This window comes from Peromyscus maniculatus, chromosome 14 (genome assembly GCF_049852395.1).
Source record: "Peromyscus maniculatus bairdii isolate BWxNUB_F1_BW_parent chromosome 14, HU_Pman_BW_mat_3.1, whole genome shotgun sequence".
NCBI classification, from domain to species: domain Eukaryota; kingdom Metazoa; phylum Chordata; class Mammalia; order Rodentia; family Cricetidae; genus Peromyscus; species Peromyscus maniculatus.
Window position 1 is genome coordinate 58,303,674 of NC_134865.1, and position 13,881 is coordinate 58,317,554.

The window sequence follows — 13,881 nt, forward strand, 5'->3', positions numbered from 1 at the left end:
CGCTGCGCCGCTCACGCGGTTAAACCCTTCTGTCGAGCGTGGCGGAACTCTGGGTCTGGAGTCAGCCTTTTAGGGGTGGGGAAAACGCGGAGAGAAAAAGGAGCCAAGGAATCCTTCTGGCAGCAGCCTGGCTCTGCGCCGGCGCCCCCTGGGCGCGCCGCGGTGACGACATTCGTCTGCGCCCGCAGCCGAGCGTTGTTCGCGCCGCTGGCGGGCGCCTGCGCAGTGGCTCCGAGCGGGCGGTTGCTTGTTGGTTGTTGTAGTAACGGGGGAAGCAACCTTCGGCGGCTGCGTTGATTCTGGCCGGGGAAGGAGGAGGAAGGTGAAGCAGACCGTGGTCCCCGCCTGCCCGTCCCCAGCCTTGAGAAGATGAGACAGGTAAACGCCTGCGGGGCGCGCTCCCGGGGAGGTGCGCTCCAAGGCTGGGCGGGCGCCGCTGCGCTTCCCTCCGAGCCCCGGAGCAGCCTTTGGCTTCCGGGCGTGCTGGGCAGAAGCGCTGCGGCACAGTCGCCGGGTAGCACCTGCAGAGCTGCCTGGGGTTGGGGTGAGCTGGGGTGGAGCCCATGGCACATCCCTGTAGGGGCAAGGACTTCCTTTGCCAGAGTGTCTCTAATCGTCAGAGCACCGGGTCCGGTCCTGCTCATCAGGGAGCCAAGGAAAGGTGGGCATCCTTCCTGCTTGGAGGTTTTAGTTTAACTTAAAGAGACTCTCAGACATTTTGGGAAAGATGGAGAAATTCCCTTAGGAATCACCCGAAAAGAATCATTGAGGTTGTTGCTGAAGATGAGTAAAGTCGGGGTCAGTTGCTGTTGCTTCTATTATAGAGTTCGTCTACAGAGTCTTACCGTATATGAAAGTGCATAGACAAGCAATAGTTTGGAAAATTTGCCCCAAATCGACTAGCTTTGAGTAACGAGCGTTTTCCCTATGTGTTTCCATTTCTTTTACTACAACGAACGTGAACTTCTCCTCCATAGAAAAAGTTGGAAGTTAGAAATGCGGAGTTGGAAATGTCCTAATTTTAGCGTCTGCTTTAGATTCGGATTAAAATGTGTGATTTATTTTTTATTTTTTATTTTTTTTGTAACAGAGTAATTATTAGGAGTGTTTGACTCCCCACCTCCCAGCTATTTATGTCATCCCTGGTGAGAGGAAACATTTTCATTATCTTTTTATTAAAAGTTAAGTTGATTGGGTTTTCCTAGAAACATAGCATCATGTCTGAATGCTTATGGTAGAGTCTGTATAAATATTTGCAAATGTTTTGAACCTTGAATTTTTATTTTGATCTTGGTCAGATTTGTCCAGCAAAGAATTAGTCTAAGTTTAAGGCAATCAGCCATCCATGTCAGAGTGATCTCTTTTGGTGCTTGCTACATTTACTATATAAGAAAAGGAACTCAAATTTAGTAACAGCTTTTTAGACACAGCAGAGACACACAGCTTTTTAGATACAGCAGAGACACTATGCTTGGAAAAAAAAAATCTTAAGCTGGACATGGTGGTGCATGCTTTTAATCCCAGCACTCAGGAGGCAAAGGCAGGCACCTCTCAGAGTTTGAGGCCAGCCTGGTCTCTATCCATATCTTCCAGGATAGCTGGGGCTACACAGAGAAACCGTGTCTCAAAAAGCCCAAAAAGAAAGAAAAAGAAAAAAAAGACTTTTTGATTTTTGTGGCGTATTGAGGTACACTGTGACAAAGGTGAGCTTCTAGAGGTTGACCAACAGTTAGGGATATGTATTCCTTTTCATTCATTTTATGCACAAACTCCTGAAGTGCCCAACTGCATTGTATCTGAAACCCTTTGGCTTTCTTGCAGGAGTCTGTGCCATCCAAATTGTCTGATCCAGTGAAACTGCAAGGAAGAAAGGTCTCCGAGGCCTCTGTCTGTTGACTGTATGACAAACCCTAAAGGAAATGCCAGTTGTGATGGCCCGGGACCTGGAGGAAACAGCATCATCCTCAGAGGATGAGGACCTGGTGAACCAAGAGTGAGTGGCAGCAAGCCTTTGGGGCGGAAAACAGTTTCCTTCACTCCTGTCCAGTATCCCCCCCCTTGGGTGTTGTCCGTCTGTGATTGAAGTCAGTATCATATATTCACTTCCCATCAGCTGCTAGAAATGCGAAGGCTGGGCTGTGTGTTTCCAGGCTTGTGAGTGCATGTCAGCTTTAGATGTTGTGAAGTTCAGGTAGCGCCCGGGTGAACTTGTTTTTGTTTTTTCTCCCCCCACTTGGTTTTGGAGGTAGAGTCTCATTCCTGTTGCTGTGTTCCCACTACATCTAACTTAAAAAAAAAAAATGTATATATTTTTAAAAATTTGCACGTGCCAGCTTGAGTTCACGCGCACCATGGGCATGCAGGTTCCTGAGGAGGCCAGAGAGCATGGGGTCCCCTGGCGCTGCTTGACAGTGCTGGGAGCAAGCCTCGGTCCTCTGCAGGAGCAGACAGCTCTCTTGACCGCAGAGCCGTCATTCTCGTCCCTGCATCTGGCTTTTTGTCTTTTTCCCTCTTTTTGTGGGTTTTGGGGATTGAACTCAGGCCATCAGGCTTACCAACAGGTACTTTCGTCTGTCGAATGTCTCCCTTGGCCCCATATTGTGTGTGTGTGTGTGTGTGTGGGGGAGGGCACACATGCTGCATGCAGTGCAGTGGAGGTCAGGGGACAACTTGCTGGAGTCTGTTCTGCCCTTCCACCATGTGGTTTTGGGACTTGAACTCAGGTCGAGTTCGGTGACCAGCGTCTTTATCCGCTCAGCCACCTTGCCAGCCTCGTGTCAGGTTAACTCTTGACCGTGGCTTCTAAGCATGTGAAATGTTGAGATTTTGAAAGTTTTAGAGACTGATGGAAACTACACTCTGACCTTGGCTATCTAGTTTTCTCAACAGCTTCTACAGCTATAGAGCAGCGATGATATAAAAGGTCCGGAGCAACTCCTGTGAGGACAGTAGAGTTCTGCAGCCTGTGGTGTGCTTAGTGAACCACAGTGGCTTTCTTGAGTTTTTTAGGTTAAGAGTCAACTGTCTTTCTTTTTTTGTTTGTTTCTCTAGATAGGGTTTCTCTGTGTAGTCCTGACTGTCCTGGAACTCACTTTGGAGACCGGACTGGCCTTGAACTCACAGAAATTCACCACCACAGCCCGGCATGAGTCAGCTTTCTTGATTGCTGGATCCTCATAATGAAAATGATTAATAGTGCCCAGTGCAGCTCCCAGAGATGGCAGAGTAGCTCATTTAATGTAGAGATTGAAAGATTTTAATTTGAAGATGTCACTGTTCTTACAAATATCAAAATATCAAAAAACCTTCAAGAACCCTTACAGAGAAGAGATGGGTTTCGGGCTGAGCTCAGCCTTCCTGGATTTTGAAGAGTTTTGCTTCGCGTATTTTTACTTGACACAAAAGAGAAAAGCTGACTTAATGTTAAAATAGCTTATCTAATTTGTTTATAAATATTTAAGCTTTCATACATGTATTCTGTATTTAATCATTTCTCCCTCTCGCTCCACTCGGCCTCTCCAAATTCATGTCTTCTTTTTCTTTATTATCCTTTTATAAATGTCTATACACACAAATGTGTGCATATATATTTGTAAACAAATAAATACGTAAATACAATCTGGAGGTCAGGGTGGCCTGGAACTCACTAGGTAACCCAGGCTGGCCTGAAATGCATAGCAATCCTCCTGCCTCAATTTCCTGAGTGCTTGGGATTATGGGCATGAATGAGTCACCACCCTTAGCTTAAGATGTGTTTCTAAGTCCTTTAGAATATGTACTCTATAATTGGAATAACTCCCAGGCTATTGAAGGGATGTGTTTTGGCTCAAATAGAATACTATGTGTGAACTTACTTGATAAAGTTGTGAAGTACCATATAAACATAAGGCATTGGTTACTGCATTCATGGTAGACTTTATAAGGTAGAATATTGTATTAATATTATCTGAAAAATAGTTGAAGTATTAATTAAGTTTTGAACAAAGCCTTATTGTCATCATAATAATAATTGTTCATAGCAAATAATAATGATTTGGCCGTGTATGTGGGTCACTCTTTCAGCTAATTAAATGGGTAATTCCCTCTGCCTTCATGTGCCATTTTACTCTCAGTGTGCTGTCTTTCACTCATTTTAAAATATTTTAAATGAGCCGGGCGGTGGTGGCACACGCCTTTAATCCCAGCACTCGGGAGGCAGAGCCAGGTGGATCTCTGTGAATTCGAGGCCAGCCTGGGCTACCAAGTGAGTCCCAGGAAAGGCGCAAAGCTACACAGAGAAACCCTGTCTCGAAAAAACAAAAAAAAAAAAAAAAATTAAATGCCAGCCAAAACTGTTCTTTTACTCTCTCTCTCTCTCTCTCTCTCTCTTTTAAATCTCAGTAGTGGGCTTAGGTGGTGAGCATGGAAAGTCCAATACAACTCTGTTGGTTTATATTCATAATTGAGAAATGCTAACTAGCTAGTAGATTTTATGGAAAATCCAGGCTGTTTCCTTCCCAACTTTCATCTAAATCCATGGAGTTTTTGCAGACTCCTATTAGTTTTTTTGTGGTTACTCTTGTTTTATCAGCTAATGTCCTGGTTTATCAGATACTTGCTTTACACCCTGGGATGCTGACCCGGGGTATCTGATGCTGTGATAAAACACCGTGACCAAAAGCAGTATGCGGAGGAAGGATTTATTTCAGCTTCTATGTCTAGATCACAGTCTGTCATGAAGGGAAGTCAGGGCAGGAGTTCAAGGCAGGAACCCTATAGGCAAGAACTGAAGCAGAAGCCATGGAGGAGCACTGCTCATTGTCTTTGTCACCCTGGCTTTGTTCATCCTGCTCTCTCACGCAGCCCAGGACCACTTGCCGGGGTGGTAGTGCCTGCGGTGGGCTGGGCCCTCCTCCACCAGTCAGTGGTTCAGAAGATGTCGCAGAGGCCTGCCTACAGGCCGTTCCGATGGACTCATTTTCTCACCTGTGCTTGCTTCCTCCTAGATAGGTCCAGGCTTGTGTCAGGTTGGCAAAACCCAACCAGTACAGCAGCTTAAAATCATTTTCTTCACACCTAGAGCAGTAGGCTTACAGTTGAGAAGTTTTAGAAGTTAGAAGGGCTTCCACCATCTAAAGACGCTGAGTTGTTGCATGTCCATTGACAGCTGTGAAAGCTGAGCAGATCCTCGGGCTTTAGTAAAGCATTAACCCTTGTAGTCCTGGACTCAAGCTTAGGAGCACCAGGCAGCTGCCATTGTTGGCCCCAGTTCCAAAGTTAAGATTCCTTTTTCTGGGTGTGTGATGTTGACGACTGAGCTAAATAATGACTCTGTCCTTGTTTTACATCGCATTATTTCAGATCACAAATATACAGAAACTCTTCTGTAGCTTGGGCACTCCAAATACAAATTTATATGTAGCTGTGGCAACGTCCATGTAAGAACTTGATGTAAGGCTTCTTTAGTCACTGAAAAAACGTTAGTAATCTTAATTTCTGTTCTGTAAGGTGGCGTTGTGTAAGTTTAAAGGCCAGCAGCAAGGGAAGGCATTTTAATGGGGGCGCTGGTGTGAGGAAGACAGCAGCAAGCTGCTGCACCTGCTTCGCATCTGTCTTTGAGTTCCATAGGCTGCCTCCCAGGAGCGAGCATGTGAGTTCCATAGGCTGCCTCCCAGGAGCGAGCATGTGAGTTCCATAGGCTGCCTCCCAGGAGCGAGCATGTGAGTTCCATAGGCTGCCTCCCAGGAGCGAGCATGTGAGTTCCATAGGCTGCCTCCCAGGAGCAAGCATGTTCTTAGGCTCTCATCAGGTCAGCCGTACAGTTGGTTTGTCTCAGTGAGGATTGTTCACAAGCTTTGTTATGGGGCTGGGGAGATGGCTCTGCAGGTAACCACTTTGGCTGCTCTTTGAGAGGACCTGGGTTCACTTCCCAGCACCCAGGCAATAGCTTACAACCTTCTCTAACTCCAGTCCTAGGTAGTCCGACGCCACCTTCTGGCTTCCAAAGACACCAGGCACACATGTGGTGCATATACACACATGCTGGCAAACATTCGTACACATAAGATGAAAATAGATAAGCGTCCAAATCCTTTGTTCTTTCATACCTAACAAAGTGGATTTCTTAATGTATGCCAGTTTCAGGTATAAATGAATTAATGATTTAAATTTCTAATTTTCAGTTTCCAAATCATTTTGAATTTTTTCCCTTTAGCACTATCTGGTGCGAGTGTCACAGTTTTTGTTTTTCTTTAGGAGAAAGTGTTTATTTATTTATTTTTTTTATTGAAATTGACCTCCGTCAGAGAACATGACTTTTAATAACATCTACTTGAAGTGCTTTTTAGGTTACTTTACTAATAATTGCCTCAGTAATTTCTTCCTTCTTTTTGTCTTTTCACTGGCTGTGAGTGGACACAGTCTCTGTCAGGGATTTGCCTTTCACAGCCAGGGACTTGGCCTTGGCAGCTGTGGATCTGTTCATTGTGGTGCCGAGTCTTGTCGGGCATTCATAACTGCATGTAATCCATTGTTTGTAAATGTGAAGGCACAGTGGTACCAGTCTGGAACTAGTGCCAGACTGTCAAAGACTTCCACTTTCCAGACTCTGCCTATTTTTCCTTTGTCTCCTGACACAGAAGGAAATGTAGTGTAGAACTTTATTTGGACTGAAGAGAAATCGTCTGGGCCCATGCCTACATTTTACATGTTTAAGATCAAAAGCAAGCAAACTACATACACAAAATCCATCTTGCCCTAGGCAATGGTGACGCATGCCTTTAATCCCAGCACTCTGGAGGCAGAGGTAGGTGGATCTCTGTGAGTTCGAGGCCATCCTGGTCTACAGAGTAAGTTCCAGGACAGCCAGGGCTGTTATACAGAGAAACCCTGTCTTGAAAAACAAAACAAAAACAAATAAACAAAACATCCATCTTGCTAAAGAAAAGACTGTAAATGCTGTTTCTCTCAAATGGGTGTGTGTTGGTTAGGTTTGTTTTTCACCTTGATGTAAATTCAGATCATCTAGGAAGAGGGAACGTCAACTGAGAAAATGTCTCTATGAGACTGGTCTGTAGGCAAGTCTATGGGGACATTCTTTTGGTTAATGATTGATGTAGAAGGGTCCACCCCAGGTGGTCCTGGGTTGTATAAGAGAGCAGACTAATGAGCAAGCCAGGAGGAGTAAGCCAGTAAGCAGTGCTCCTATGCGGATAGACTTCAGTTCCTGCCTCAGGTTCCTGCCCTGCTTGAGTTTCCTGCCTTGGCTTCCCTCGGGGATGGACTGTTGTCTGGACTGTTGTCAGGACACGTGAGCTGGAAGAAAACCTTTCTTCCCGAGTCATTTTGGTCTTCGTGTTTTATCACAGCACTGGAAAGCTGACTGAGATCACACCCTCATCTGCTTCCATCCTCAAGAACAGCAAGCGTCCGAGTCCTGTCACTAGCAAACGGGGGACGAACTCGATCAAGTGTCTGCTTTCTTCACTGTAAAGCTTGGGCAGCTCAAGGCAAGACCCAAGGCTGCCCAGGTTCTGAGACTGGTGTCCCGGCCAGGCTGTGGCTGGTGGAAGTTTGGATTGGGAGGCTATAGGCTGGCCCTGCACTCTGTGGTCTAGCTTTTGTGATCATGCGAGTTTTTTCAGAGAGTGGGTCTTATGGAGTGGATTTTACTCCGTTTAAGGAGTGGATTCGCTTACACTCTGGAGGAGTTAACGTGCTCACCCTACAGAACCTTACTGACTGTGGTTACGTAGCAAGGCACTGGAAGAAAGCAGTCATCTAATTCTCCCCTCTTACACTTGACAGTTGTATGACCTCAGGCAAGGAGCTGAGACCCTGCTGCTTCTGCTCCTAGGGGGGCAAGAGGGTGACGCGAAGGAAATACTGTGACGGTTCTGTTCAGTTACAAGTACTGGGTAGGGACAACCATAGCCATCTACTTCAGCGGTTAGTCCACATTTTGAGCTGCGAATTAATGAAGCGTCGTCTTATTATGCCTGTAGGGATCACCCATGTATCATGTGGACGGGAGGCTGCAGGAGGATTCCAGTTTTGGTTTTTCATGCTGAGGCTATTTTGACAAAGGACAACAATATTCGAGTCATTGGAGGTAGGTGTAACCTCTCCCATAGAGGGAAGATCTGAGCATGACCCTGGACACTTGAGAAAAAGTTAGTTTGTCATACAGACAGGGAGGGGCCTTGGCTGTGAGAACATGCATTGGGTTGTTACTTGAAATATTATTCATAGTTTCTTAAACTGTTTTCCTAAGTTTCTCAAAATTATGTGTATGTTTATTTTTCAAATTGTAGTTATTTGCACATACCAGAACTTACCATTTCGACTATTTTAGATTGTAGAATTAATTGGCATTTATTCATTCACATTTATCACAAGTGTCTAGTTTGAGGACATTTTCATCCACAAATAAGCCCTCTATGCATTCAAGCAGCCCTTCTGTCTTCCTCTATACCACAGCAACTATACCAACTAATCTCTCTGTTTCTGTGGATTTTCCCATTCTGTATATTCCATATAAATCAGTGCTTTTTAATGTGTGGCTTGAGACCCCTTAGGCAACCTCTGTCTCCAAAATTATTTACAATTACCAGTCATCTGGAAGAGCAGTCAGTGCTCTTAACCTCTGAGCCATCTCTCCAGCCCTACAATTACCAGTCATAACATAACAAAATTACAGTTATGAAGTAGCAACGAAAAAATTTTGTTTGTTTGTTTTTTTGTTTTTTGAGACAGGGTTTCTCTGTGTAGTTTTGGTGCCTGTCCTGGAACTTGCTCTGTAGCCCAGGCTGACCTTGAACTCACAGAGATCTGCCTGGCTCTGCTTCCTGCCCGAGTGCTGGGATTAAAGGGGTCACCACAACATGAGGAACTGTATTAAAGGGTCACAACATTAGGAAGGTTGAGAAGCACTCATGGAATCACACCATAAGTGGTCTTTGTGTCTGACTTCTTTCATGTAGCATGTTTTCACAGTCCATTCATGTTGTCCTTCCCATTCCAGCTGGATAGTATTCCATTGAATGGATATACCACATTTTATTTATCCATTCATCAGCTGCTAGACATTTTGTTTTATAGTTTAGAGTCATCTGGGGACTGTGAAGTGGCTCCTCATTATGGTTTTGATTTTCATTTCCTTAATGTCTAACAGCACTGGAAATCTTTACATGTGTATTTTGCTATTTGTATTTCTTTGAAGAAATATCTATTCAAGACTTTTCCCCTATTTTCCAAATTTAGCTTTGTTATTACTATGTTGTGCGAGTGTATCAGAAGTATGGTGTTAATTTCCCCCTATTTTATAGGTTATTTTTGCAGGCTTTGCTTCCTGTGAGTTATTTTTTTCCTCAGTAGCAGGTTTTTAGTGTTGATGGCATCTGACTTATCTATTTTTTTTAAAAAGATTTATTTACTTATTATGTATACAGAAGAGGGCGCCAGATCTCATTACAGATGGTTGTGAGCCACCATGTGGTTGCTGGGAATTGAACTCAGGACCTCTGGAAGAGCAGTCAGTGCTCTTAACCTCTGAGCCCTCTCTCTAACCCATATTTTTTGTTTTTTATGCCTTTAATAATTGTGTTTGAGAAGCCACGGCCTAACCCAAATTGAATTTTTCTATGTGATTTATGGTTAAGGTTTTGTATTTAGAGCTGAATAGTCTTTGATCCACCTTGAATTTGTTTTTTATAGTGTTAGGTAGAGTCTATCACCATTCTTTTATGTGTTGACATATAGTTGTCCTAGCACAATTAGTTTAAGAGATTCTTCTTTTCCTATTGAATGGCGCTGTTGTCAAAAATCTCTTCACTATCCATTTATCAATTTGTTTCTGTACTCTTAATATGGCATTGGTCTAGACACTTAATTATTCTTTTTTGTTGTTGTTGTTTTGTTTTTTTTGAGACAGGGTCTTTCTGTGTAGCCCTGGCTGTCCTGGAACTCGATTTGTAGACCAGGCTGGCCTCGAACTTAGAGATCCACCTGCCTCTGCCTCCTGAGTACTAGGATTAAAAGAATGTGTCACTACCACTCGGCACTTAATTATTCTTTTAAAATTTATTTATTTTTATTTTATATGTCTGAGTGTTTTTCCTGCATGTCTGTATGCACTCCATGTGTGTGCAGTGCCCCTAGAAGTCAGAAGAGAGATGGAGCCCCTAGAACTGGATTTAAAGATAGTTGTGAGCCACTGAGTGCATGCTGGGAACTGGATCTGGGTGCTGTGCCGATCAGCAAGTGCTCTTCATTGCTGAGCTTTCTCCCGGGCCTGCCTCTGCCTCTGAGTGCTGGAATTGCATGCACAGCCACCCTCAGCTTGTGTTAAGTTTTAAAATGGGGGACTAAATTCTTTGTTCTTCTTCAGGATTGTTTTGGTTGTTCAAGTTTCTTTGCACTTCCACCTCATTTTAGGATTAACTTGGCCGTTTGTATGCCTTTGAAGTGTGGACGGATTGAGCTCTGAGTCCCATGGTTAAGCTGTAGCTGCCGCCAGAGCTTGTGATGATGTGGATCAGCACTGTCAGGTGGAGTGGAGAGTCCATACTTGTGTTCTTGGTCTTTAGTTCATGTCTCAGCTTGGGCATGAAGTAGTGCGTCTTGGACAGATCACTTCAAGTCTCTTCGCCAGGTTCACTGATAGTTAAATGGGGACAGTCTCTGTCTGGCAGGCATCATAGGATCAAATTAGATTGTTTAATGTCTGGTACATAACAGGCAATCAAAACTTAGGCTGCTTACTCCACTTGCTGAATAGGGGCTGCTCTATTTTTAAATGACCTCATAATAAGCGATTTCAGAGAGAACTGTAGACTTACTTTTGGGATTTGAATGTTCCTCTCTTCCCAAGGGTCCTTGTGCTCTAATCCCCTCAGCAAGTTGCTAGGTTACCTTTTAAAGGGACAGGATTTATTCATTTTCCTCTAAGCCTTAATGACTGGAGACTGCTGAGAAAATCCCTTAAATATGATTTGACTAAAATACAAATGTGGATAAAACAAGGAGAAGTAAATAAGTAATAATTCTCTCAAAATACACTTCTTTTGCTCTGCTTGTCCCATAACAAACAAACAAACCTTTGTATTCCATGGCAATAAACAGACCCCCTCCTCCCCCCTGGAGTAACTTCCATTGATTGGAAAATAGTATTCATCAGTACTGTCATCCCACTGTTCAAGCTGTTAGTGTTTTCTACAACTCACGAGTCTTCTTCATTACACGTTTCCATAGATAAAGGGACTGCTGCTTCCTGTCTGTAGCTAGCATTATGGAGGCTAAGGCAGGAGGATTCTCAGTTGGAGGGCAGTCTGGGCTTCGCAGCAAGACCCAGCTGGACAAACGAAGGAAGGAAAAGCTATTAAATTTGTCTCATTATTTGTTCTGTATTTCCATAAGTTCTTTGAGGTTTGCTTTTTTTCACCTTTTATGTAAATGAGATTTTTAATGTCTTTTGTTAATGTATGCCTTTAAAATTTTTTTTTTTTTTTTTTATGAAACACTGTTCTCTAAAATAGTAGGTCATGCAGTCTGCTCAGATCCTAAGTAGTTAAAGCCCTCTGAGAAGTTATCTGGGGCATTAGCTATGTCCTGCTGATCCCGTAGTGTTCCATGCTGGCTTCACAGTTCTCTATATCTGTTGAAAGTTTTAATTTGGTTCTGTGTGGTTTCTGTGCTTGATTTTGTGAAATACTCTAGGAATATGGCTTTTTCTTCCATATAACCCCCTCCCCGATTGTATGTACTTTCACACGTAAATAGGATTGGTTTTTAGTGTTAACACAGGTACTTCCAACTGCAAGTAAGTATCTCATAGAATGAACATCATTGTAAAATCTTCCCAACATGTCCATTTAGTGAATTTGTATTTTTGCAGACGAGCACTTGAAGTGTGATGCAAGCTACATATGTAATTTTAAATTGGAAAGGTAAAGTTAGCTTTAATAATTTCTTTAACTCCAGCTAAAAAATACAATAATTTTTCACATTTACTCAATATAAACAATTTACAATATTTGATATTGAATATGCTTTTCATACTTACAGCATTATCTCAGTTTGGTCCAAAATTCTTTCTGGAGGTATTTGACCTGTGTTAGACTTTATAAACATTGTAGTTGAAAAAGTCAATTCATGGAGTTGTTTCACGACTGTTTTCTAACGTTTGTTTGTTGAGACAGGGTCTCGCTCTGTAGTACAGGTCAGCCTGGAACTTTGCAGCTTCTGGTCTTCTTGTTTTTTGTGTTTTGGTCCTGGGGATTGAACCTAGACCTTTTACCTGCAGATCATGCTCTCTGCCACCGAGCTACACCCTGGCTCATTTTCTAAAGTTAATCAGGCATGGATTTCATTTATTTTAAGTTTGTTTATGTTTGATACAGAGTTTCATATAGCCCATGCTGACCTGGACCTTGCTAAAAGATGACTTTGAACTTCTGCTCTCTTATCTCCACTTCCTCAGTGTTGGGATCTCAGACTTGTGCTACCACACTAGTGTATTAAGTATTCCATCTTAAAAATTGAAGTTTAGTCAGTTAAAGTTAAGAAAAAGAAAACGTTCTGGTCCTTTGTTATTCTGGTCACATTTCAAATGTCAGATGTGGTTGGTGAATCCTGTTCTGAACAACTCGGGTATAGGACCAATTTTCTGATAGTAGGGCACAACTCTACTGTGAAGCCATTGAAGAGTTTATTCTGGTATTTTTTTTTTAAAGTATTTATTTATATATATGAATAGAGAGAGGATGCATGGTCAGAGGACAGCTTTCAGGCGTTGATTCTCGTCCACTGTGTGGGTTCCTGTGGTTGAATTCAGATGGCTGCGCTCTCTTGCTGGCTCAGTGAAAATCAAATGTATCATTATATCTTCCTTCTGGGTTCCCATGCTGTAGCCTGGGCTGATTGTAAATTCTAGATCCTCCTGCCTCAGTCTCTCAAGTGCTGGGATTTTAGGTGTACACACCATCATTCACAGCTTCATGCTATTTTTTAATTTTTGTTTTAATTTTATGTTTGAGTATTTTGTCTGTACGTGAGTGCACTGTGTTTATAAAGTGCGAGTGTAGTAGGCAGAAGACCTGCTGGATCCTAAGTTCCCAGCTGTTTTTAGCTACCCTGTGAGTGTTGGGAACCAACCCTGAGTCCTCTGCAGGAGACTGAGCCACCGCTCTGCCTCATGCTCTGTTTTCTAACCCCCTTAGGAATGTCAGCATTGTCTGGGGTTCCTCTATGCTAACACTTGCTTCCTTGTTTTTGTCTGCTCTGTTGTGGCCAACCTTGAACTAGCATTTCATGTTGCTTCTTGGGGTACAGGCGAGCATTTAGGGAAGCTGAAATTTCAGTCCTGTGGTAGAACTGATGGGAAGGTTCTTCAGAGGTTGAAAAGCAGGATATTTGGCAGTTTGTTGGTAGCCAAAGGATCAGGTCTTTTGTTTTGACATGGATGAATACAAGGGTGCAGGTGCTTCTTCCTTCTTGGGCAGTTGGGTGGGGTCATTTTGCAGTTACAGTTCTAGCCTGTGTATCTGGGGGGGGGGGGAGAGGAGAGGCTGAGAGGGAGGGAGGAGACTGAGAACACTTTACCCCTTTCATCATGCCCGCGATGGAATGAGTGATGCCCACCCCATTGGAGATGGCAGTTTGCTTTCCTCAGCCAACAGACTTAATTGCTAGACCCTCTCAGAAATGACTATGTGTCTGGACATACTGTCGCTCAGTCACATCAACGCGTGAAGTTAATTGTCCTGGGGATGGCAGGATTTTAGAGAAAAGCTTAGCAATCTAGATTTGTGGGGGTTTTTTTTTTTTGTTTTTTTTTTTTTTTTTCACTTTTCAAAGCTAATTTCGAATTCACTTTTATTTAAAACCACAGGTGAAAGAGTGTAT

At 43.3% G+C, this 13,881-nt stretch overlaps 1 protein-coding gene across 41 annotated transcripts in view; it reads left to right on the plus strand.

Moving 5' to 3' along the window:
• Positions 1 to 133: 133 nt before the first annotated feature.
• The window catches only part of Ttll5 (tubulin tyrosine ligase like 5), a 249,942-nt gene continuing 236,194 nt past the window's right edge, over positions 134 to 13,881 (plus strand). For 27 of the 41 annotated variants that reach the window (XM_042260944.2, XM_042260947.2, XM_042260948.2 and 24 more), the window contains exons 1-3: positions 134 to 378; positions 1,822 to 1,993; positions 7,983 to 8,089. In XM_042260944.2, coding sequence (XP_042116878.2) covers positions 1,920 to 1,993; positions 7,983 to 8,089 — 181 coding nt within the window. In that variant the 5' untranslated portion in view covers positions 134 to 378; positions 1,822 to 1,919. The remainder of the gene's footprint in view (positions 379 to 1,821; positions 1,994 to 7,982; positions 8,090 to 13,881) is intronic. The other 14 variants (XM_076551090.1, XM_076551105.1, XM_076551099.1 and 11 more) reach the window with 4 other exon arrangements.